Source organism: Prionailurus bengalensis, chromosome A3 (genome assembly GCF_016509475.1).
Source record: "Prionailurus bengalensis isolate Pbe53 chromosome A3, Fcat_Pben_1.1_paternal_pri, whole genome shotgun sequence".
NCBI classification, from domain to species: Eukaryota; Metazoa; Chordata; class Mammalia; order Carnivora; family Felidae; genus Prionailurus; species Prionailurus bengalensis.
The window spans coordinates 139,865,108-139,887,050 of NC_057354.1; the positions used below are offsets into that span (position 1 = coordinate 139,865,108).

The 21,943-nt window shown below is 59.3% G+C and overlaps 1 protein-coding gene across 1 annotated transcript in view; it reads right to left on the reverse strand.

The window, feature by feature from the left end:
- The window catches only part of TPO (thyroid peroxidase), a 40,010-nt gene that overhangs the window by 6,334 nt on the left and 11,733 nt on the right, over positions 1–21,943 (reverse strand). Inside the window, exons 5-16 of the mRNA XM_043553346.1 lie at positions 20,789–20,835; positions 20,188–20,353; positions 19,610–19,859; positions 17,225–17,357; positions 10,711–10,840; positions 8,878–9,084; positions 7,296–7,814; positions 4,953–5,211; positions 4,190–4,360; positions 2,308–2,545; positions 1,708–1,916; positions 916–1,086 (exon numbers count right to left, since the gene is read on the reverse strand). Coding sequence (XP_043409281.1) covers positions 916–1,086; positions 1,708–1,916; positions 2,308–2,545; positions 4,190–4,360; positions 4,953–5,211; positions 7,296–7,814; positions 8,878–9,084; positions 10,711–10,840; positions 17,225–17,357; positions 19,610–19,859; positions 20,188–20,353; positions 20,789–20,835 — 2,500 coding nt within the window. The remainder of the gene's footprint in view (positions 1–915; positions 1,087–1,707; positions 1,917–2,307; positions 2,546–4,189; positions 4,361–4,952; positions 5,212–7,295; positions 7,815–8,877; positions 9,085–10,710; positions 10,841–17,224; positions 17,358–19,609; positions 19,860–20,187; positions 20,354–20,788; positions 20,836–21,943) is intronic.

Here is a 21,943-nt window from a genome sequence, read left to right on the forward strand (position 1 = left end):
GCAGCCCTTGGGGACAAGACACCGCTGGCCTCCGAGACCAGAACCGCATCTTCGTCACCGAGACAAAACGTCCGCAACGTGAACCACTTCTAGCTGAGCATCTCCGTGGCCGTAAGCTCGCTCTCACGGCCTCCATCCACCTCCAGAATGCTTTCCTCTTCCTGAACTGAAACTCCTGCGTGGCTGCACCCCTGTGCCCGCTGGGCCGTCAGCAGCTCCTAACAAGCAGCCCGCGCGCGGCTCCCTGCCTGCCGCCAGGCTCCTCCCAGGGGCAGTCGTGGCCAAGGTCGTGGGCCGATGAGCGGAGCCTGCGTGCCTCCGGCATCGCTTCCCCGGCTGCCGCGGCCCGGTGGGGTGCACGCACGGTTTGTGGGTCACTTCTCAGCCAGCGGGCCTGCGGTCACCAGGAGTCCCCGGCCTCAGGGACCCACACACAGGGATCTGCTGCAGACGGCCATTCTGCCCGCTCCTCCGCAGGGGCAGGGCCGCTGGGGGACCCTCACCTGCGCTCGCGCCCCTCCCCCCGCACCGCTGCCAGCAGCCAGGCTGGACGAACGGATGGGAGGTGACCTGGGGGCGCCCACATGCCCAGGTGCGCAAGCCGGGCGACAAGTGTGTCCCAGGGCGTTCCGAGAGGAAGCACCTCCCTCCTTCAAGTTTCACTCGAGAATGTGGCTCTAGAACCTTCTCCTGTGAGTCACTGACTTGTCCCTAATACCTGCGTGCCGACGTGACGGTCGTGACACATCTAGAAAGCGGTCCACGAGGGCACCCCCGCCCAGGAGACGCTTTATTTCCCCGCCACGCGGGAGGGTCGTTACGCTCAGAGGCGCCTTTTCAGGAGCCACACTTGCACTTACTTCCAGTCTGACGGGCACAGATTTGGGGGTGAGGCGGGGGCTGAGGAGCACTGACCTCTGCACACGGGGGGCTGGAAGCGCCCGCCCCGGGGGGAGCAGGCCACCTGCTCCGGGCCGTGCAGCCGAAACCCGTGGTGGCAGGAAAACACCAGCACGCGCTGCCCGGGCTCGCCGCACAGCGCCCAGTCCCCGTTGTCCACTCCGCCCTGGAGGCCACACGCGTCACCTGCACAGGGACGGAAGGCGGGTGCCCTCAGCGCTCATTGCCGGCTCCGCCCCGCCTCCGCCCGTCCCGCGGGTTGGTCCGGCCGCGCACGACCAGGAGCACTGGCTTCAGGGCCAACCCCACCTGCCTCAGGACGCCGGCTCCGGGCCAGGTCCCCCCCCAGGCTCTGCTGCCCCCTGACACGCTGTTCCCTGGTCACCAGACACAGCAATGGCGTCCAGGACGCTGTGCCCGCACCTTCCTCCTGCATCAACCCCTCCCTGGGAGGCCTACCCAGCCTTCCTGCCCCCTGGCGCCTCTCAGGGCCCTCACCTCCTGCCTCCTCCTCACTCCCTCACCCCCTCACTCCCCCCACCCCCCTCACCTCCCGCCTTCCAGCCAGAGACATTTCTGCCACAGCCCAGCGGGCCATCCAGCTTCTTGGCACCGGGCAGAGCTCTCCAGACGGCACCACTGAGGCCCAGCGGACACCTGTGCCCCCGAGGCCCATGCGCTCACCTGTCCGCCTGCCCACCCCGACTCGAGGGTCCCATGTGCAGCTCACGTGTGGGGCGCCCACCTCCCCCATCCTTGCAAATAATGCACGTGCCACGACAGAAGTTAAGAAGGGCGTTACGTCACCTTGAGGAAGGACCTCCCTCCACGCGTCCAGGTTCAGGCCTGGAATGTTCTCGCACGACTCAAAGTCCCTCGGGAATCTTCCGACCAGGAAGGCGTCAGGGGGCACGCGGGGGAGACCCGTGTTGTCACAGATGACCCGGGACAGGGAATGCCTGGCCAGCTGGCGCCGCTGGGCCTCCGTGAACACCCCGCTGCTCTCCCACCAGAACCTGCGCGAGAGGAGAGGGCCTGGGACCGGGCGGCCGTTGCGGTCCGCATGCTTCCAGACTTCTCACGCCCGCCATGCCGGGCCCAGAGCCAGGACCCTCAGGGTCCTCGCGGGGCCCGGGCCGAGGCTGAGCCTTCAGAGGGCGCCCTCGCGGGCCTGGGCCTCAGGCCCGGGTTAGCGTCCGTCTGCCCCACTGGGCAGACCTGTCAGAGAACACCCCACAGCGGGCTTCTGGCGCCAGAAACACGCGCTCTCCACGCGACACCTGCTCACAGGTGAGGCCGGGCGGTTGGGACGCGTCCGCAGCAGCTCACAGGGTGCTGGCCTGCACGAGCCCCGTCTGGGGTGACCCGGGGTCGCCTCCCGCACGAGGGCCGGTCAGGTGCACCCACCGGTCTCCGTCCCTCAGGGCCTTCATCTGTTTCCCGATGAGGCAGGCGAACAGCGGCCCCGTGCGCGCCCGGGGGAGGAAGGTCTCCGCCAAGCCGCCCAGCCAGACGTCGATGTTGTCCGGGTGACCATACAGGTCCATCATCCGGCCCGCGATGCTGGCGTTGGCAGTGGCCGTGCGCAGGTGGGCGCGGGTCTCCAGTGCGGGCAGGCCGCAGAACCGCCTCCACGCGTTGTAGCCTGCAGGGGGAGGGGCTGTAGCGTCCGCCCCGCCTGCCTCACCTCAGCCACGGCTCGCCCGTCCCGTCCAGGACCAGGGACGCCTGGCTACAGAGAACCCACCCCACTACCCGACGTGCCAGGACGTTCTGGCACCGACGTCGGGGCCTCCCTGAAGGGCTGGTTCATAAACCCAGTGGGAGGCACAAAATGCCAGACCCCAGATGCCACGTTTCACCGTGATCATAGCTCACCTCCCGGGCCTTTGAGGGGGAGGTAAGAGGGGACACGTGGGGGGGGGCTCTGAGCAGGCTGGCCTGGTTTCCCACGGCCGGTCTGGGAGTCCCCAACACACGCAGAGAGGGGACACGTCAGGCGTGGCCCCTGACCCGGAGGGGCTCCCCAGGCACCAGGGGAGTCGTGTCTGCACACAGAGACTGGATGGCAGGCGGCAGGGGCCTCGGGTGGCTACCAAAGGCTGGCCAGACAGCCCAACTATGGGCGCCCCAGAGGAAAGGCCACGGAGAGCATCCCAGAGGGTCTCAGGGCTAGGGCGGCGAGGGTTAGGACAGGTAAGGGTGATGGGGCCTGAGTGGGCACGGCAGGTGGGGGTGGGGAGCTAAGAGCCTCCTGGGGAGAGGGTTCCCACCCACACAGTGGCCAGGGAATCAGACTGCTGGGGTGAGACGGCCTGGAGGCAGCAGAAGGCTGTGTGCTGATTGGGACAGTGACAGGGAGGGGCGGGCAGGACAGCCGCCTCTCACTCCCCTGGAGCTGTGCCTCGTGTGGGCTGCTGGGAGGCCAGACCATCTCCCTTTTCCTCTTTTTAAACCCCCTGCTCCTGCGCCACTGGGAGGCCCCGGACGCCCTGCGGGGCCTGTCCTCTGAGCAAGCTGCATGAGCTCCCAGTGGATGAACGAGGGTGCTTGGAAGGCCCATTTCTTAGAGACTGGACAAAGGTTGGCGATGCATTTACTTCTGAGAAGACAGGCCCAGGTGGGAAGTGAGCCAGGGAGGAGCCTGGGGAAGTGACTCTGGGGAGGTGAGCCCAAGGAGGAGCCCGGGGAGGAGCCCAAGGAGAGTCAGGGGAGAAGCCCGGGGAAGTGAGTCTGGGGAGGTGAGCCCAAGGAGGAGCCCGGGGAGGAGCCCAAGGAGAGTCCGGGGAGAAGCCCGGGGAGGAGCCCAAGGAGAGTCGGGGGAGGAGCCTGGGGAAGTGAGTCTGAGGAGGTAAGCCCAAGGAGGAGCCCGGGGAGGAGCCCAAGGAGAGTCGGGGGAGAAGCCCAAGGAGGAGCCTGGGGAGGAGCCCAAGGAGAGTCCGGGGAGGAGCCCGGGGAAGTGAGTCTGGGGAGGTGAGCCCAAGGAGGAGCCCAGGGAGGAGCCCAAGGAGAGTCGGGGGAGAAGCCCGGGGAGGAGCCCAATGAGGAGCCCGGGGAGGAGCCCAAGGAGAGTCGGGGGAGGAGCCTGGGGAGGAGCCCAACGAGGAGCCCGGGGAGGAGCCCAAGGAGAGTCGGGGGAGGAGCCCGGGGAGAAGTCCAATGAGGAGCCCGGGGAGGAGCCCAAGGAGAGTCGGGGGAGGAGCCCGGGGAGGAGCCCAACGAGGAGCCCGGGGAGGAGCCCAAGGAGAGTCCGGGGAGGAGCCCGGGGAGGAGCCGGGAGCAGGCAGACCTGGCAGGCCGTGGTCCCGGCCCCGCTGCAGGTTGATGGACGCCAGGTCCAGCATGCCCGAGCTCCCCAGCACGAACAGCCTCTCTGTCAGCTCCTCGTTCATCAGCTGGTCCTGTACCTGCAGCTTGGCCGGTCTCGAGAGAAGGCCCCTCACGAGGGGGTCCAAACCGCCTGGAAAATATCACGGAAGAGGCCAAGGTTGTCTCACGAGTCCTGGGAAAACCACAGTGTCTCCAATGGCCAGCTCTGCTTGCTCTTAACGGATGAGCCCTTCAGGTTCTCGAATTCCCTCCACGTGACTCCGAGGGCTTCCCAGAGCTGCTTGGGTTCTGCCGTGTGGGTGGGTCGGCACCTGGCCGGGCCCCCCAGGGGACTGACTGGTGAGCGTAGGGGGCAGGCTGCAGGCCCAAAGGGGACCCAGAGAAGGAACCCGCAGTCCTGACGTTCTCACGTTGTGCACCAGTGAGGACGGTGTTACTTGTAACGAACGTGTGCTAACGAGGTTTCTACACGAGCTTTGAAACACTAGGTGGAGGGGGGGCTGCACCTCAGGTGGCCACCCTGCGGACTCTGAAGAGCTTCAGAATCCGGGAGGAGGTTTTCTGATGAGCGGTCGAGCCTTTAAAAAGCTTTGAGGTGTTGACTTTCCCTGTAAAGGCCGATAACCACACAGAATTCGGCCAAATGTGCTGGGAGCGGAAAGCCTGCCGTCACCACGGGTTTGTGGGCGCTTGTGCCGGGGAGCCTGCGGGAGGGGGCGCACCTTCCTTGAGGACCCTCCAGGGGCTGAAGAAGGCGTCCTGCAGCCGCAGCGGGGGGAGCGCGGGGTGCTCCCGGAAGCTGGCGTCCAGCCGCCGCACCAGCGGGTGCACTGTGGCGTGGCCGAAGCGGAAGGCGGCCGTGGAAAACACGTTGGACACGGTGGGGTCCACGGTGGGGTCATAGCCCTCATAGGGGCCCACGTGCTGCTGGAAGGCCTCGGGGCCCAGGACTTTGGGGACGTAGTCTCGCATGGTGATGATCTACGGAGAAGGGAAAACAGGAGTTTCTGAGCGGGGCACCTCCAGCAGGGCCCGGGGGCCAGACCGGGGCCACGTCCAGAGACAGGGGAGGACTTCCTCCTGCACATGCCCGGGGGCAGAGGTGTTCCAGGAGGGACGTGCCATCCAGGCAAGGGAACAGGCAACCAGCTGAACGGATGCGAGTAGCGACCTCACAGCTCTGGCATTTACGGGACGGGGCGCGTGTCAGCGACACCCCCAGACACCCCGCAGGGAAGGCCACACAAAACGTGGCTGCACACCACGCAGACACCGGGGCTGTGGCACTGCACCGCGCTTCACCCGTGGGCACTCCGGCGACGCCTGAACTCAGAGCGCAAGTCAGAAGTCCAGGCGTTTTGCGGAACCTGAGACCAGAGGCTCAGGATTCAGAGCCGGGAGTTCGAATCCCACCTCCTCCTTCTCAGTTGCGCTACTCTGGGAGGGCCGGGGGCCTCTCTGGACCGGCTTCCCTATCTGGAGAACCTCTTTCGTGGAGTTTCCGTGCGAGCAGGAACCAGCCATGGTTTTCTGTGCTGGGTGTGCGGTGTGGTGTCCACGTGGCAGACACGTTACTTACAGAGAGGGTCCGGGCGCTGCTGGACTCCCCGCCCGGAAGCGGGAAGGAAATGGCGCGCAAGCCGAGGGCTACGTGGGATTGAAGGGTCCTCGCCGGTTAAAATTAGGCCGAGAGAAACACCCTGTCGCTCCTTCCCCCCCGAATTGTGTCTGTCAGGTGGTTGGTTGGTTGTAACAGAAGCACGAAGGCAAGGGGCCGGCAGGGGTCGCCACGGGAGCCGAACCCGCGTGTGGGTTTTGTAAACGAGGCCTCGTCCTAATTTGGTCCCGAGCTGGAAGATGCATCGCTCTGTCTAAGGGGACAGGACTGACGCGGCCTGTGACCCTCCCCAGGTGCCCTTCAGGATCACGGGACCCAGCGGAGAGACAGGTGCAGCCCCCTGACTGGACCAGGTCTCAGCTCACCCTGCCCTGCAGTAAGGCCTCAAAGTGACTTCTCCACAAGGTTTTTGTTTGTCCTACACCTGTGGGTTCCCCTCGTGGGAGCCCCTTCCTCGACCTGGGGCAGGGGACGCCCCCCCTCCCACAGGGCTGTCTGTCCGGGGGCTGAGGGGCCCCCAGGACGCAGCCCATGCCCCTGCAAGGGTTTTACCAACTCTTTCAATGCAACCTATCATTATTTTAAGGTTTCCAAGGCATTTGCAAAAACCCCGAAGAGAAGCTATTGACCAAAGAAAACACAGAAGGAACTTTGAAAGTGAAATGTGAGCCTCAGAAATGTTGTAAAGTCCTGGGCAGCCGCAGGGAGGGGCTCCGGGGTGATGGGCGGGGCTCTGCTTCGTTCTTGCCCTTGGACCTGGACCCCTGCTCACACGGGACAGCTGGGAAACACACCGTCTGTCCCCGCGGAGCGTGCGTTCGGGGAAGGGGCACAGACACGACACGACACAGAAAACAAGGGGACACGCGCCATGGCAGAGAGGGGGGCGGGACGCCCCCGACGGGACCCTGTCTGAGAACGGATGCGCCTGCATCGCCTGCATCGGAGGCCACTTTGTTCAAGGTCAGAGCGTGTCTGACGAGCTGTTTGACTTTGCCAGAAGACGGTGGCGGGTTTCCGGGTCACATTACATCGCCGTCCTCCAAATCTGCCTAAACGCCCCTTCACAGGCCCTACGTGGTTATCACTTCTTTTATTTCGCCGACCGCGTGTTCCCCTCTGTGAATCGTCAACGTGACTCCGAGGTGAGCTCCCCTCCACCGCCCGCGGGTCCGTGTAAGCGTGGGCATCAGGTTCCCACGACCGGCTCCACCCTCCAGCACCACCCCCACAGCACCGGGCTCCCGCGCTCTTACCCCGCCCCCTGCACCAGGGGGCTCCCGCCCTCTACCCCCCACCCCTCCCCGCACCACGGGGCTCCCCCGGCTTACGCAAGCACGCAGCTCCTTCCGGAGCTCTACTCCTGAACCTCGGGGCTCCCGTGCTCCCCTCCCGCCCAGCTCCCGTCGCCCACGCTAGCACAGGGCGTCCCAGTGACCTCTCACACCTGGTGCAAGGCGCCCACCACCTTGCGCGCCTCCTGGTAGGCGGTGTCCGCGCTCCAGTGCGCGTTGAGGGCCTTGAGCGCCACGGCCAGGCGGTTGTGCTCCCGCAGCCACAGTGTGTGCAAGGCCGTCAGGGCGGGGACCTCGCTGGCACGGCCGTCCCCGGCCAGGAAGCAAGGCGCCTGGGCCGTCCCGCGGGTGCCGGGCTCGGGCGCGCAGCCCGTGGGCCCAGGTGGCCGCGCGAAGGGCAGGTAGGCGCGGCCGGCGTCCCAGTGGCGCGTGTTGACCCGGAGCAGCCCCTCCGCACTGGTCCAGTTGCGCAGCTGCTTCTCCAAGGCCGGGGAGCTGCCGTACACGGTGGACGCGTCCAGGAAAGAGGTCAGCCCGTTCATCTGCTGTCGCGGGTTCGCCGAGGTCAGGTTGCCGAAGAAGGCGCCTTGGATACCGGTGCCACAGGCCGCGGAGGAGCGGTAAAATGGCAAACAGGACCGGCCTGAGGTCCCCGAGCCGTTGGTGGGTAGCTGCCGGCAAAGGGGAGACCGGGTCACTGGGCCTCTGCAGACACCCTGAAAGCTCTAGGCGAGCCGGGACCCTAGGACACCGGCGCCGCTGTCTGCCCCGCCCACTTCGGTCTCCTGCTCCGCCCACTTGTCCCCCTCCAGCTCCGCCTTCCTGCCAGGGTCAGGACGTTCGGAGGAGGCTGGAGTTTCCTTAGGTGTGATTGGTGCGGGCCCCATGGTGCCCTTCCACCCCTTCTCCACAATCTTTCCTTTTGGTCTGTTTTGTTTAGATGCCTGGCCTGTTGGGGCCTCCTCTGCAGACGCCCAAAGGGTCCTAACTTCTGGTTCTCTTATCGGGACCTCCCACCAAGCTCGGGCACAGCACGGCCCGGGTGGCTGCTCCAGGAAGGTGTGTGGTACCTAGGGGACACGGCCCAGACAGTCTGCTTTTGGGTAGAAAGTGCTCCCCCTACCCCCGACCTTTGAGGATGTTTTCCAAAGAGAAGTGATGAAACCCTTACCTGCACTGTCTCTTCCCTTGCTAGTAAGAGAGGAAATTAGCACAATATTTACAGAGACCAGATTTGCAGTGTCCGTGGGCGCATTCTGTGCTCCCCCAGCTCTGCACCGTTAGCCCTGCCGATGTGCCCGCTAGGTGTGCATGCGTGCCCCAGGCTGTATGTCCAGGTGTGCGCCCGCTTTGTTATTTGTGACAGCATTTTAAAACAACAAAGCTTAAAACCACCTAAATGCTCATGAAGAAGCTAATCGTTAGTAAGTTATGACGCGTACTGCAGGACTGTCAAAGTCTGAAAACAATCACGTTTCTGTCCACTTAATGACACGGGGAGAACTATAACTACTGCTCGGAGACCCACACCAAGTTGGGAGCAACGCACGTAGTGCGACACACGAGCTGTGCGTGAGGCTCCTGTACGCACATAAGGACACGTTATGTACATACACGCACAGGCAATTTCTGGCCGCATCCAAAGGTTTTGACCTTTCATTTTAGACTTCTGTTTGATTTTTTAAACGACATCTATTACTTTTGTAACCAATGTGAAGGAGTTTAAACTTGTACCTGTATGGGAAAACACGGGTCTTGGTTTTTGCAGGTCAACTGGCAGTCAGCTTCTCCCTCAGATGCAACTTTCCTGGTGCTCTGAGGGGTGAACGCGATGTCGTGATCAATATATTGGCCCCACACCATCAGGAGATCAGAATATTGGTCATCTTCCGTGACGGCCTCGTTGGAAACTCGAATAACTTGCCTTGTCACCTCCCGGACCTGGGCGAAAGAGACCAGCTTGTCATGTGGGAAGGCCATCGGCAGAGAAAGAGGACACTGGGGGACCCTGAGGGTCGTAAGGCCGTGCTCGTTCACAGGACAGGAGGCTGCGCCCATTCACGGATGGCTGGCGCTCAGAAGTTCGAGTCTGTGGCATTAGGGTGGGTGGACACATCCAGGCTGCCTTCAGCATAATGCATTGGTTTGCGGTGATTGGGGGGCCTTCGTTAACTGCCCTGAGTCTTAGTTTCATTATCTGCATGTGAGTATGAAATGTTGATAGTTCAGGATCATTGTGGGGATTAAATTAGGTAATTTATTACACATCTAGCCATTGGTGTGACAGAGGTCATGACTCAGAGGACAGGGCCACGGAGGGCTGTTCCCCAGGCCTTGACACCTTTGTGGATGTGATTACTGTAAGGACCTCAAGACAGGGGGCTACCCTGGGTTTCCAAGTGGATCCCACGCAATCACATGGTTCTTAAAATCGGAGAGCTTCTCCTGACTATAGGCAGAGGGGATGCAGCTTTGGGGGGGCAAGAGCCAAGGAGGCAGTGTCCCTGAAAGCCAGGGGGCCAAGAAGCAGACCCCAGCCTCCAGGAGGAATGAAGCCCAGCCCACACCTGGATTGGAGGCCAGTGAGACCCATGTCAGACTTCTGGTAACTTTGCGTAGTTTAAGCCACTAAAATTGTGCTAACTTGTTACAGCAGCAGCAGGAAACTAATACATCCCATTAAAGGTACCTGAGCTCTGACCTGAGTAGCTGTATAATTCTGGCGGGGTTGCCCTTAACACTGAGAGTTCAGAAAGCCTCAGGGCGCCGACAGGTCTGGTAGCTAGTGCAGGACAGGAAAGGTGTTATTACCTCATTACCCAGGCCGCTGAATGGAGGCTGCAAGTGACCTGCAGAAAAGTACGGGTTAGCACACCCAGAGGGGCCTGTGCCAACCGCAGGGAGCCCACGGTGCGGCTCTGACACCAGGCGGCTCCTGTCCTCCTGCCTGTCAGCCAACGGAAGACCTCCCAGGGAAGCTGTTGGTTTCCGTAGGGGAGCCTGGGGACGGGGTGGCGGTCCCCAAGCTGGCGTGGTCACATCCTGACTTCTCACACTAAACAGGGAGTCCCTTTTATGTTTCTGGAGAGTTCCACTGTCACATACAGGACGGGACCAAGCAGACTGGTTTGTTCATGGAAGCAAGTAGTCAAACGGAGGGTCAAATATCCATTTTTTTAACCAAATTGATCAGTGGATTGGATATGAGTTTGCTTAGCAAATAACTTGCCTCTGGGAGTAAAGCGGCAACCATCCATGGTTTTGCATGAATGAATGAATTACGCAACTTTAAGAATCTTTGAATACACCCCCTCCTCTGCCCACGCATAGAGGATTTCTTTCAAATACTGAAATGAGGTGACGAGCAGAGAGTTAGAGGAACTTTAACTTAAATCTGCCTTGTTGTGCTCCCTGGCTGGTGACTGGGATCTCTCTGTGCCCTGGAGCACAGGGGTCGTGAGGGTGGACGGGGACTCTCCGAGCCCACTGCCCTGAGCAGGCTGGCTTCCTCCGAGGTGGCGGGTGGCCGGGGAACATCGTGGGGACACAGCGCTGTGAGCTACGTACGGGGGGCAGTGGAAAGCCGTTGTACAGGACGTGGGGGTTCCACCCCCTGGCCTCGCTGATGCCGTCTTCGTAGGCGGGGGGCAGCCACCTGGCCAGGGCTGTGTTGGAGGCTCCCCACCTGGGATGGTCTCTGCAGAAACAAATGTGAGGCTTCCAATCATGAGATAGCCTACATCTGGGGAAAAGCGATAGATGAATTAGAATGGAAACACTGGTTCAAAGAGCAAAAGGAAATGGGAATTTTCTGCTACAGAAAAATCTGTTCTTTGTTTTTTAACAGCTAATTTGGGTATAAAATTGTTCATGCTCCCTTGGCATTTACCAACCAAATCCACGTGGGGTCACTCGGCATCTGGGGCGGCCCTGTGGTGCTCTCTGCAAGAAAAATGAGCAAGGTGGCCATTTGAAGGCAGCAGGCAAGTGTCTGGCTCAGGAGGTCACACGGCAGAAGGACCTGAGTGGGCAAACATTGGGATCTAGACTTCCAACGATCCTTTCGTGCATCTGATGTGTAGGCACTTGGAGCACCTAAGTAGCAAAGTCTGAGAGACTCGTGACACGCTGAGTGTTTTTTTTAGTTTGTGGAGTGTTTAGAAATAGACGTATTTAAAAATTAGTTGTGTTCTGACACAATTATTATTAAGGACATCATGTATGTGGATCATTCTGACATAAATGTGACTGATTCCGATGCTCTAAGAGGGAAGAGAACCGGGAGCTCCTGCGAGTGGTTTCTGATCTGGGCAATGGAGTCGGCACATTAGAAGGACAGACTGAACACGGCTTCTCCTGATGGTGCCACATGGCTCCTGACTTAGGGAAAAGGGTTTTATTGCATCCATCGCATCGTGGCTGCCTTACCCGGGAACCCTCGGGAGCACCTAGCAGGAGGCGGGATGGGCACTGTTGTGTGTCTGCAGGGACAGTGGGTGGGGATAATTTGATTATCAGTCCTTCGTTGATCTCCAGCACACTGGAGTGGTTCATTTTGCAGAGCGACACGGGACAGCAATGCGTTTAATTAGCTGCCATAAGTCAGCATGGGGAGATTGGTGTGCGCTCCAGTAAGGTGTCAGATTTGTTACAGTTGGTTTCTCTTTACTGGAATCCCATGAAGAATGGCTTGGAGGGGTGCTCTTTCAATCAGTTACAAATGAGATTTTTTTTTTAATAATTTATTGTCAAATTGGTTTCCATACAACACCCAGTGCTCATCCCAACAGGTGCCCTCCTCAATGCCCATCACCCACTTTCCCCTCTCCCCCAGCCCCCATCAACCCTTGGTTTATTCTCAGTATTTAAGAGTCTCTTATGGTTTGCCTCCTTCCCTCTCTGTAACTTTTTCCCCCCTTCCCCTCCCCACTGTTAAGTTTCTCAGGATCCGCATATGAGTGAAAACATATGATATCTGTCTTTCTCTGCCTGATTTATTTCACTTAGCATAATACTCTCCAGTTCCATCCACATTGCTACAAACGGCCAGATTTCATTCTTTCTCATTGCCAAGTAGTATTCCATTGTATATATAAACCACATCTTCTTTATCCATTCGTCAGTTGATGGACATTTAGGCTTTTTCCATACTTTGGCTATGGTTGAAAGTGCCACTATAAACAATGGGGTACAAGTGCCCCTCTGCATCAGCACTCCTGTGTCCCTTGGGTAAATTCCTAGCAGTGCTATTGCTGGGTCATAGGGTAGTCCTATTTTTAATTTTTTGAGGAAACTCCACACTGTTTTCCAGAGCGGCTGCACCAGTTTGCATTCCCACCAACAGTGCACGAGGGTTCCTGTTTCTCCACATCCTCGCTAGAATCTACAGTCTCCTGACTTGTTCATTTTAGCCACTCTCACCGGCGTGAGGTGGTATCTCAGTGTGGCTTTGATTTGTATTTCCCTGATGAGGAATGACGTTGAGTATCTTTTCGTGTGCCTGTTGGTCAAATCCTAAAATCTGTATGGAACCACAAAAGACCCCAAATAGCCAAAGTAATATTGAAGAAGAAAACCAAAGTGGGAGGCATCACGATCCCAGACTTTGGCCTCTACTACAAAGCTGTAATCATCAAGACAGCGTGGTATTGGCACAAAAACAGACACATAGACCAATGGAATAGAGACTCCAGAATTGGACCCACAAAAGTATGGCCAACTAATCTTCGACAAAGCAGGAAAGAATATCCAATGGAAAAAAGACGGTCTCTTTAACAATGGTGCTGGGAGAACTGGACAGCAACATGCAGAAGAATGAAACTAGAACACTTTCTTACACCATTCACAAAAATAAACTCAAAATGGATAAAGGACCTGAATGTGAGACAGGAAACCATCAAAACCCTAGAACAGAAAGCAGGAAAAAATCTCTCTGGCCTCAGCCGCAGCAATTTCTTATTTGACACATCCTCAAAGGCACGGGAATTAAAAGCAAAAATGAACTATTGGGACCTCATGAAGATAAAAAGCTTCTGCACTGCAAAGGAAACAATCAACAAAACTAAAAGGCAGCCAACAGAATGGGAAAAGATATTTGCAAATGGCATATTGGACAAAGGGCTAGTATCCACAATCTATAAAGAACTCACCAAACTTCCACCCGAAAAACAAATAATCCAGCAAAGCAACGGGCAGAAAGAAGATGTGAATGAGACGTTAACTGCTTAGGCTGCGATGTTTGTGCCGAGTGACTTTTCTATTTCAGTAGCTTGTGGGCTATCACGACCGCCCAGGGGCACTCATGTGCCTTTGTGGACACTCAGCAAGGGTGTGCACTTGACCTGCACACCCCATGTGGCCTGGTGCCCTGCCGGCCGGCCTGGAAGCATGACCATCTCGGCCTGCGGTGCGGGGGCCCCTGCTGGAGCTCCCCGATCGGCGGCAGCAAAGACCCGTGAGCGTGAGAGACGGGCCGTGGAGGGGGCACGACTGAACCCTCCCGGAGGAACAGGCTTTTCCGTAATTGGTACGCGCTCAACGTGTTCCCCAAACTCTGGAAACCTTACTTATCGTGGTGACATCTGTGCCCATGTTGTGTTCCTCGATATTTCATCAAGAAACCAACACCAGCACCGTCTACTTTTCCTTAAAGGCTAACAAGCGTCCGTGGGGCCTCGGGGGGTGGCCTGTGCCTGTCAGGGGTGCTGTTCCGTTTCGGGTTTGTTTGGATTCAAGTGTCAATACCAGTAAAGGATCTGAGGACAGCGCGGGTGCTGACCCATCTAACAGCTGGTTTCAAGCAGATAAATGCAGGCGTTTAAGGGAGAGGATGGTGTGAAGGTGACACAAACAGCTCCCTCAGTGCGCTGAGATCCTCAAGGTTTCACCTCCGCTGGGCAATTTCGTGCCTTCGGTCCAAACACAAAGGAGAAGAAAGAGTCAGTGTGAAAATGACCCCAAAGCAAATGGCCAGAAGAAAAGGGCCCTGGGGACGTGAGTCTTCAGATGCCTGGCGTTCGTACAGCCACATATGTTGGCAAAGCCAGATCCGACACTTAATTTGGTTTTTGACAACTTTTTTTGGCAAATTAAGACAGAGAATTAATTATATATACACCAGAACGTATACTAAACCTAGGTATGTTTGGGGGTTCTTCCTATAATTTCAATGTACGTATCAAGTTTCGCCTTCAGAGTGTATTGTTTCCTCTATGAATTCACGGGTTTTGAGGAGAGAAGGTCTCCACAGATGAAGCTTGGTGCAGAATTAGCACGTAAAGGAGACTGGCATGCCAGCCTCTGCTAGGATGACGACCTGCAAACCTGGTCCCAACCTCTCTGTACGTCCGTGTGCAGGACGCACATCAGGCAGGCCTGGGAATTAAGCAGACGAATCCAGTAACAGGCTGTGTCTCTGTCACCGTGTGGATGGAAACGTCGTCTGCAACCTCCACGCCTCTGCTGGATGGTTAGAGAGGCTGAGGGCCAGGTTTACTGGCTGCCATCTTTAACTCGACGTTAACCAAGCCTGAGCCGTGAAGAGTGTCGCCGTCACCTTGAGAAGCAGTATACATCACAGCTGCCTGATCGTAGGGGCCTCCCCCCTGCTCTCGGGAAAATTCACATTGAAGGATGTTTCTGGCCCTCTGTGGCTAGTGCCCTCGGCCAGAGCCAACTGGTCACATGTGGAACGGTCATTTCATGGTAACAATCATGGCAACACCTACTGTCCCCGAGCTTGTAGACTGCATGCAGGGAGCTCTAGAAACGCGTCTCAAAATCAGCCCTGCCGGTATCATTCCCATTTTACGGATACAGAAATAGAGCCCGGAATGCCTCCGAGAGTCATCAAGGTGGTCCCCGCTGCACGCAGCAGCCAGAACTGGACAGCACATGTGTGAATTTCTGACGTCCTACATGTCACGTTTGGATTTACCGTAGGAGACACAAGCAGCACCCACGCCCACACCGCCACACGCGGGGAACCCAGGTGGCTGCCGGAGCCCGAGGACCAGCTGAGAGCAGAGAAGGGCCACGTGAACGGGTGTGCACTCGATTCCTCGTGAGCAACACGCTTGTGGCACCGATGGGGTCACACAAACAGAAGAGAGACCGTAGACGTCCTTCTCCACTCTGGCTGCTGATTTTGCGTGATGCGGCCCAGCAGTCGGGATATTCTCAGCAGAGGGCAAAGGAAGGTTAGAAGCCACGCCCCACCCACATGAGGTCCACGCTGCGAGAAAACCAGTACAAGTGGAGAGTTTTTAAACCCACCGTGTGGAGACTTAGAATTTGTACGGTTAAATCCCAGGTCGCTCTGGCCACCGCACCGCCGTCAGTAGGCCCAGAGCACCGCTGTTCGCTGCCTGGCAGCAGCTATAGGATGAGAAGGGACTTGGTTAAGGAAGAAAAAGGGAGGCAAAGACGCCCACTGCGCGTCCGAGTTCGGGTGTGGAGGAAAGACCGCAGCAGGAAGCAAACCCCAAGAACTCGGAAAGAAGCACTGGCGAAACTTAGGACGAATGGGAAGCATGACAGTGGTAGCGGCCAACACGTCCGCGGTTTAACTCTGCCACCTCGTAGGGAAGCCTGACCGCCGGCGAACCTCGAGGGAACAGCAGTGCCGGCTTCCTGCTGACGACAACGCTGCTTTCAAAACTGAGATAAAAGATGTAGAAGCTCAGCGAAATAACCAGAAGTACCCACAAGGAAAATACGCTTTCCCAGTTAAGAAGATACGGATCAGAAAGAAATAGCTGCTAAGCCTTTACTCCCCGGGTGTGAACACACCCGTGTGCATCACGCCCGGGGGGGCCGCGCAAGCCTTGTGGAGCTGATGGGACCCGGGGCCCGTGTGAGCACACGCGTGTTGGTCTCCGCGGCACAGACGTGCACCCCGGAGCAGCCATGAGCGGTGTCTCCCGTGTGCACTGAGGACTCACCGGTCCGGGCGTCACCGAGGCTCCCGCCCTCCGCAGCCTGCACCCCAGGCAAAGCCAGCGCCAGCAGGAGCCGGGGCGTCACGGAGGAAAGAGGTGCGGCCAGGAGAGGCGCCAGACAAGACCCCCCCGGATGGAGCTGGCAAGGGCTCCCCAGGGGGGCCCTGCCCCCACAGAAGGAGCCTCAGAGACGGAGGCGAGAGGCCCAGGCCCTCCTGGGGGGGGGGGCGGGGGGTGCCCAGGGACGCCCTCAGTGGCGTGCAGAGCGGGGGAGGGACGCCGAGCATCTGGTCGTCCTTGATGGCTTGGGTCACGGGCATCACCCTCTGCCTCCGACAGCAGCCCCGTGTGCACGGCCCCCGCCTGACCAGCCACGTGGGTGTCCCCGTTTCCTTTCCTTCATGTATTAAAAATGGGAGCTGTTCCTGTTTACGCCGGACCCACTGGGGCCCGTGGCCTTATTTGTCAGCTGCGAGGACCAGGCTGTCACATCCCCCAGCATGTGTCACGGTGCCTGGCTCTTTGGGCGCTCAAAGTGTTCTGAATAAACAAGGAAAGAACGAATGAACGAGCCAACGAACGGACGCATGGCTGACGGCCGTTTTCTCCCAGCCCCCACCCCGGGGCCAGGCCGCAGCGGTGCTGCCCTCCGGTGCCTGGCGGCTGCTCTCCTCCTCCGCCCGTGACCCAGCCCTGCGTCTGGGCCTGACGGAACCGCCCGCGGCCCTCGTGCTTCTGGGTTCTGGTCTCAGCTGAACCCATGGCTCCTGGGCCTCCCCAGCCCCGTCACACTCTCCCCTGCTCTCTCCCCTCCACGCCACTGTCCCCCGCGCTTGTGTGCCACTCTCTCCCCCACCCTCCTGTGGGCCCTGCTGTCCAGGGGCTGGGCGTCCCCTCACCGGTCCTGCGGCAGGTGTCCAGGGGACACCCGTGGACAGGATGGGGGCCGGGTTCAGGGGCCACTGGTAGATGGGACGGGGGTGGCATCCAGGGGACACCCGTGGACGGGTGGGCAGGTGAGGTGGTCGAGGGTAGAGAGATCCGGCGCTCAGAGGCGGAGACGACCCCGGGCGGTCTGCCACCTCCCTCAGGAGGGCCGCTCATCGTGTCGGAATCCAGCTGAGAAAACCGGAAGGAAATACCTGTTGGTGCAGGCGCCCGTGATGAGCCTGTACTTGTTTGCCAGGCAGGTGTCTGGACACGTGGGGGGCAGCATGTGAGGCAGGCATCCGGACAGGTTCGCGATGGTGCTCAGCACGTCTTCTGGCAGGACATCTGAGGAGAAACAGCAACGCGTTTGTGGCGGCAAGCCTACCGATGCGGCGGGCACTGTCCCACACTCTCAGGGTGTCTGTGACCCCTGGGTTCGGGCTCACACGGAAGCCACGCGGTTCGCTGGGGCAAGGGCTTCCTTCTCCGTCAATCCAGTCGCTCTCTCAACAATCCCCCTGAGCCTCTCACCGCCAGCAGGTGGCCTATTAAAACCTGGTTTTGCTTTGTGATCGTTCAGGAAAGCAAGTCAGAGCTCCAAGCCCCCAGACACAAGCCACCTAGGGGGGTCACCTCCCCGACGTGCCTGTCACACCCTCGCGGTGATGGAAGACAGCCAAGCGCAGTCCTTGTCCCTCCTCCAAGCCTGCCCTGGTCCGTGTGTCCATCCACAGAACCTTCTTTTCTCTGCACACTGATTTCTGGATCCCTTCTCCCGGATCTTTCTAGATTAGGGGCCCAGAAACCTGTCTCTTATTTACTCACTTTCTCCCCAGTTCTGTTGCTGCTTATTGAACAAATCAAAGCCAGGACCGCTTTGTTGTCTGCTCGCAGAAGGGATCACTGGCCACTTCTCCAAGATGGTTTGTACAAATCTTCAAGATAACGCCTTAATAAGCCGACTAACCAGACACCCGTGAAGCTGAGGTATTCGGCAGAGAGACACAAGGAGGAATGCACCCTGTAAACTGGGGAGAAATGACACCAGCTTCCTGACCATCAACGTGCGCCGAGCAGTCCCTGCGGCTCAGTGACCCTCCGACCACGCTTTCTGCTCAGCCGACGGGAACGTGTGCGGCTCACGACGTGAGTGCAGAGCCTTCAGAACAGGAAGCGTTCTGCCGTGGGGAGCGTGACCAAGCCCGTGGAACCATGGAACCACGATCGTAGCTGCGCTGACGGACGGAACCAGCGTGCGCGAAGGGCGGGAAGCAGGGCGCCTGCAAGTAGCTGTGGACGCTGCACGCTGATGAGGTCCCAGGGGCCGCGTGGCCTCAGTTACTTTTCCCACGTTCTACACTGTCTACACCTGTCCACGCTGTTGACAATGGCAACCATAGGAAACTCCCTAAATTAATGGGTTCTTCAGTTCTGTATGTTGGCCTGGGCCAAACCCCTCTGCCCTGTCTCCTGATACCCCTGCACCCCGCGGCTGAGCAAGGCTCTGGGGACGGGATGGGGCCTACAGCCCTCAGAGCCCTCACTCAGCCCCACGATTTGACACAAAACCACGTCAGAAGAATCTTTGGCTGCCGTGACGTCAGTCGAACCTGGTAAGTGTACTGTCTGAGAATTCTGGTGAGTCCCGACTCAGCCAAGCCTGTCTTGTTGTAGAGACTAAGTAACCACTTCAGGTTAAGTGTCTACGGCCAGTTCGGATTAAGGGACCCAGTAGCTCATGGCACCACACTGGAAAAGTCTGGGTGAGTTTGTTTCTTAAAAATCCTGCCTTCTAGGGGCGCCTGGGTGGCGCAGTCGGTTAAGCGTCCGACTTCAGCCAGGTCACGATCTCGCGGTCCGTGAGTTCAAGCCCCGCGTCGGGCTCTGGGCTGATGGCTCAGAGCCTGGAGCCTGTTTCCGATTCTGTGTCTCCCTCTCTCTCTGCCCCTCCCCTGTTCATGCTCTGTCTCTCTCTGTCCCAAAAATAAATAAAAAACGTTGAAAAAAAATTAAAAAAAAAAAAAAATCCTGCCTTCTAGTTGCCCACCCCAGGGCTCACAAATGTGCCCGTGGTCACGACGGCCATCAGCGCAGGGCCCTGCACCCACGGGGTGCTTTCACCCGATGCAGCTTGAGCCCAAGTCTATTTTGTTCTGCCAACAGCCGGGCAAGCCGGCAGCCGGTGTGGTGCCCAGTTCAGGGTCGAGCACCCTGGTTCTCCAAGGCTCTGAGCCAGTAACAGGCAATGACTTGCCGTCCTTGCTGGCCCCTGAGCTCCTGGGAGCTCCCCGGGTTCTGACCAGGTCTGTGGACCTCCCCACACTCCGTCCACCATGACGCGGGACGCCCAGGAGGCTGAGCTCCTTGGCAGGTTCAGTTCGGACGGCAGAGCAACAGTGACCTCCCAGGCCAGTGCAGACACAATGTGACGTCTGCCTGAGCCTGTTTATTTAAGAGCCAAGTGTCGGTCCTGGGAGTGAGCGGAGACCCCATGTGTGTGCAGCGGAGTGAGAAGTGCCCTCGAAGTCCCCACCCAGCCCGGGGGTCGGCTCCTCGGGGGCCGCGGCTCCGGGTGGGGGGCACCTCGGGGAGCTCACCGGTGGGAGGCTGAGATTGCCTGAGCTTCCCGTAGACTCTTGTCTTCACGGCCTGCACGGAAGCTTCCATGATCTCAGCCGCTCGGGCGACGGCGCGGCTGGTTGGCTCGGGGAGCTTGGAAAAAGACAGCAGCTGTGACGGAGAAGGGCTCTCTCGTTCGCTGAGGTCTCTGCGCACAAGAGGAGACTCGGGGTTGGTAACTCTTTCGTGGCTGTGTTCATCGGCCGTCACTGATGGCTTCAGCGGACGCTGTGGAGCACCACATGGCCAGCACCGTGCGGGCTGCAGGTCAGGCTGATACACACGCTGCTCGCCGGGACTCAGGGCTTAGCCAGGGGACAGGGCCTGTGCGACACTGTGTGAGATACACCTTCTCCCCCAGATCCCGAGATGCCTTTGCCGTGTTCCAGCCGGTGAGCAAGCCGCCCTGAGTGCCTGCAGCCCTGCGAGGCCCCAGGGCCAAGAATCAGCCACCACAGGGCATGACGCAGCCACACGCCCTTTGTTCTCGAACCGAAATCACCCTAACGTGAAGTGCCATCGGTGTCGCCGGCAGCTGGCCTTCCTGGCCTCTCACATCCCGGGAGCCCCAGCCACAGGGGGTCAGTGCGGCCCCTCTGCCCATGGCATCTGGGGGCCAGGGCCCCAGGAGCAGGGGGGCCGGGCTGGCCTCTGTGCCGAAGCTGCCCTCGCCTGGTGGCTCCTGCAGGGTGGCATCATGCGGCCCCAGGTGGAAGCAGGAGCTGGCAGGAAGGCCCGACGCTGAGGCCTTGGCGAAAAACAGCCAAATTCTCGCTCAGTCGTCCCCCTTGCTGCCATCCAGTGGGCCACCTCTGTGTTCCATTTGTTAATAATAAGCACAAACGGGCAGGGCTTCCTGGGTGAAAACAGTGTGGCAGGCGCTGTGCTAAGTACTACTTTCTTCTCAGTAATTCCTCACAAAGGCTCAGGGGATAAATTCTGCAATTATGCCCATGAGACCAGAGCAGCTGGCCTCAGGCCGACAGCCAGCGAGAGAAGGACCCGGTATTGGGACACAGAAGTCACACACGTCTGCAACGTGTACGTTAGAGATACCCGAACGCACATATAAAGGTATCTGACATGTAACTTTAATATAAAAAAGCTGTGCTTAGACCTGCCAGTGTGTTTTTTAACCACATGATGGCATCACGTACTTGAGGGGATCCAGCTTTTCATAGAAGCTGAGACACTGGCCTGCATACTGCACAGACCCCCAGACAGGGGACCCTGGCCCCAGACACGGAATCCCAGCCCCAGACAGGGGACCCTGGCCCCAGATACAAGACTCCCAGCCACAGACAGGGGACCCTGGCCCCAGACATGGGAACCCCAGCCCCAGACAGGGGACTCCGGCTCCAGACAGGGGACCCTGGCCCCAGACACAAGACTCCCAGCCCCAGACAGGGGACCCTGGCCCCAGACACGGGAACCCCAGCCCCAGACACAAGACCCCCAGCCCCAGACAGGGGACCCTGGCCCCAGCCCCAGACAGGGGAACCTGGCCCCAGACACAAGACTCCCAGCCCCAGATAGGGGACCCTGGCCCCAGATACAAGACTCCCAGCCCCAGACAGGGGACCCTGGACCCAGACACAGGAACCTGGCCTCAGACACAAGACTCCCAGCCCCAGACAGGGGACCCTGGCCCCAGCCCCAGACAGGGGAACCTGGCCCCAGACACAAGACTCCCAGCCCCAGATAGGGGACCCTGGCCCCAGATACAAGACTCCCAGCCCCAGACAGGGGACCCTGGACCCAGACACAGGAACCTGGCCTCAGACACAAGACTCCCAGCCCCAGACAGGGGACCCTGGCCCCAGACACGGGAACCCCAGCCCCAGACACAGGACTCCCGGCCCCAGACAGGGGACTCTAACCCCAGGCACAAGACTCCCAGCCCCCGACAGGGGATCCTGGCCCCAGACATGGGAACCCCAGCCCCAGACAGGGGACTCTGACCCCAGAATCAAGACTCCCAGCCCCAGACAGGGGACCCCGGCTCCAGACAGGGGACCCTGGACCCAGACATGGGAACCCCAGCCCCAGACAGGGGACCCTGACCCCAGAAACAAGACTCCCAGCCCCAGACAGGGGACCCCGGCTCCAGACAGGGGACCCTGGACCCAGACATGGGAACCCCAGCCCCAGACAGGGGACCCTGACCCCAGACACAAGACCCCCAGCTCCAGACAGGGGACCCTGGACCCAGACAGGACCCTAGTTGTGGACACCGGACCAAGCTGCAAACATGGGACTCTGGCCCCAGAGAAGGGACCCTGGCCCCAGCCACGAGCCCCCAGCCACAAGTG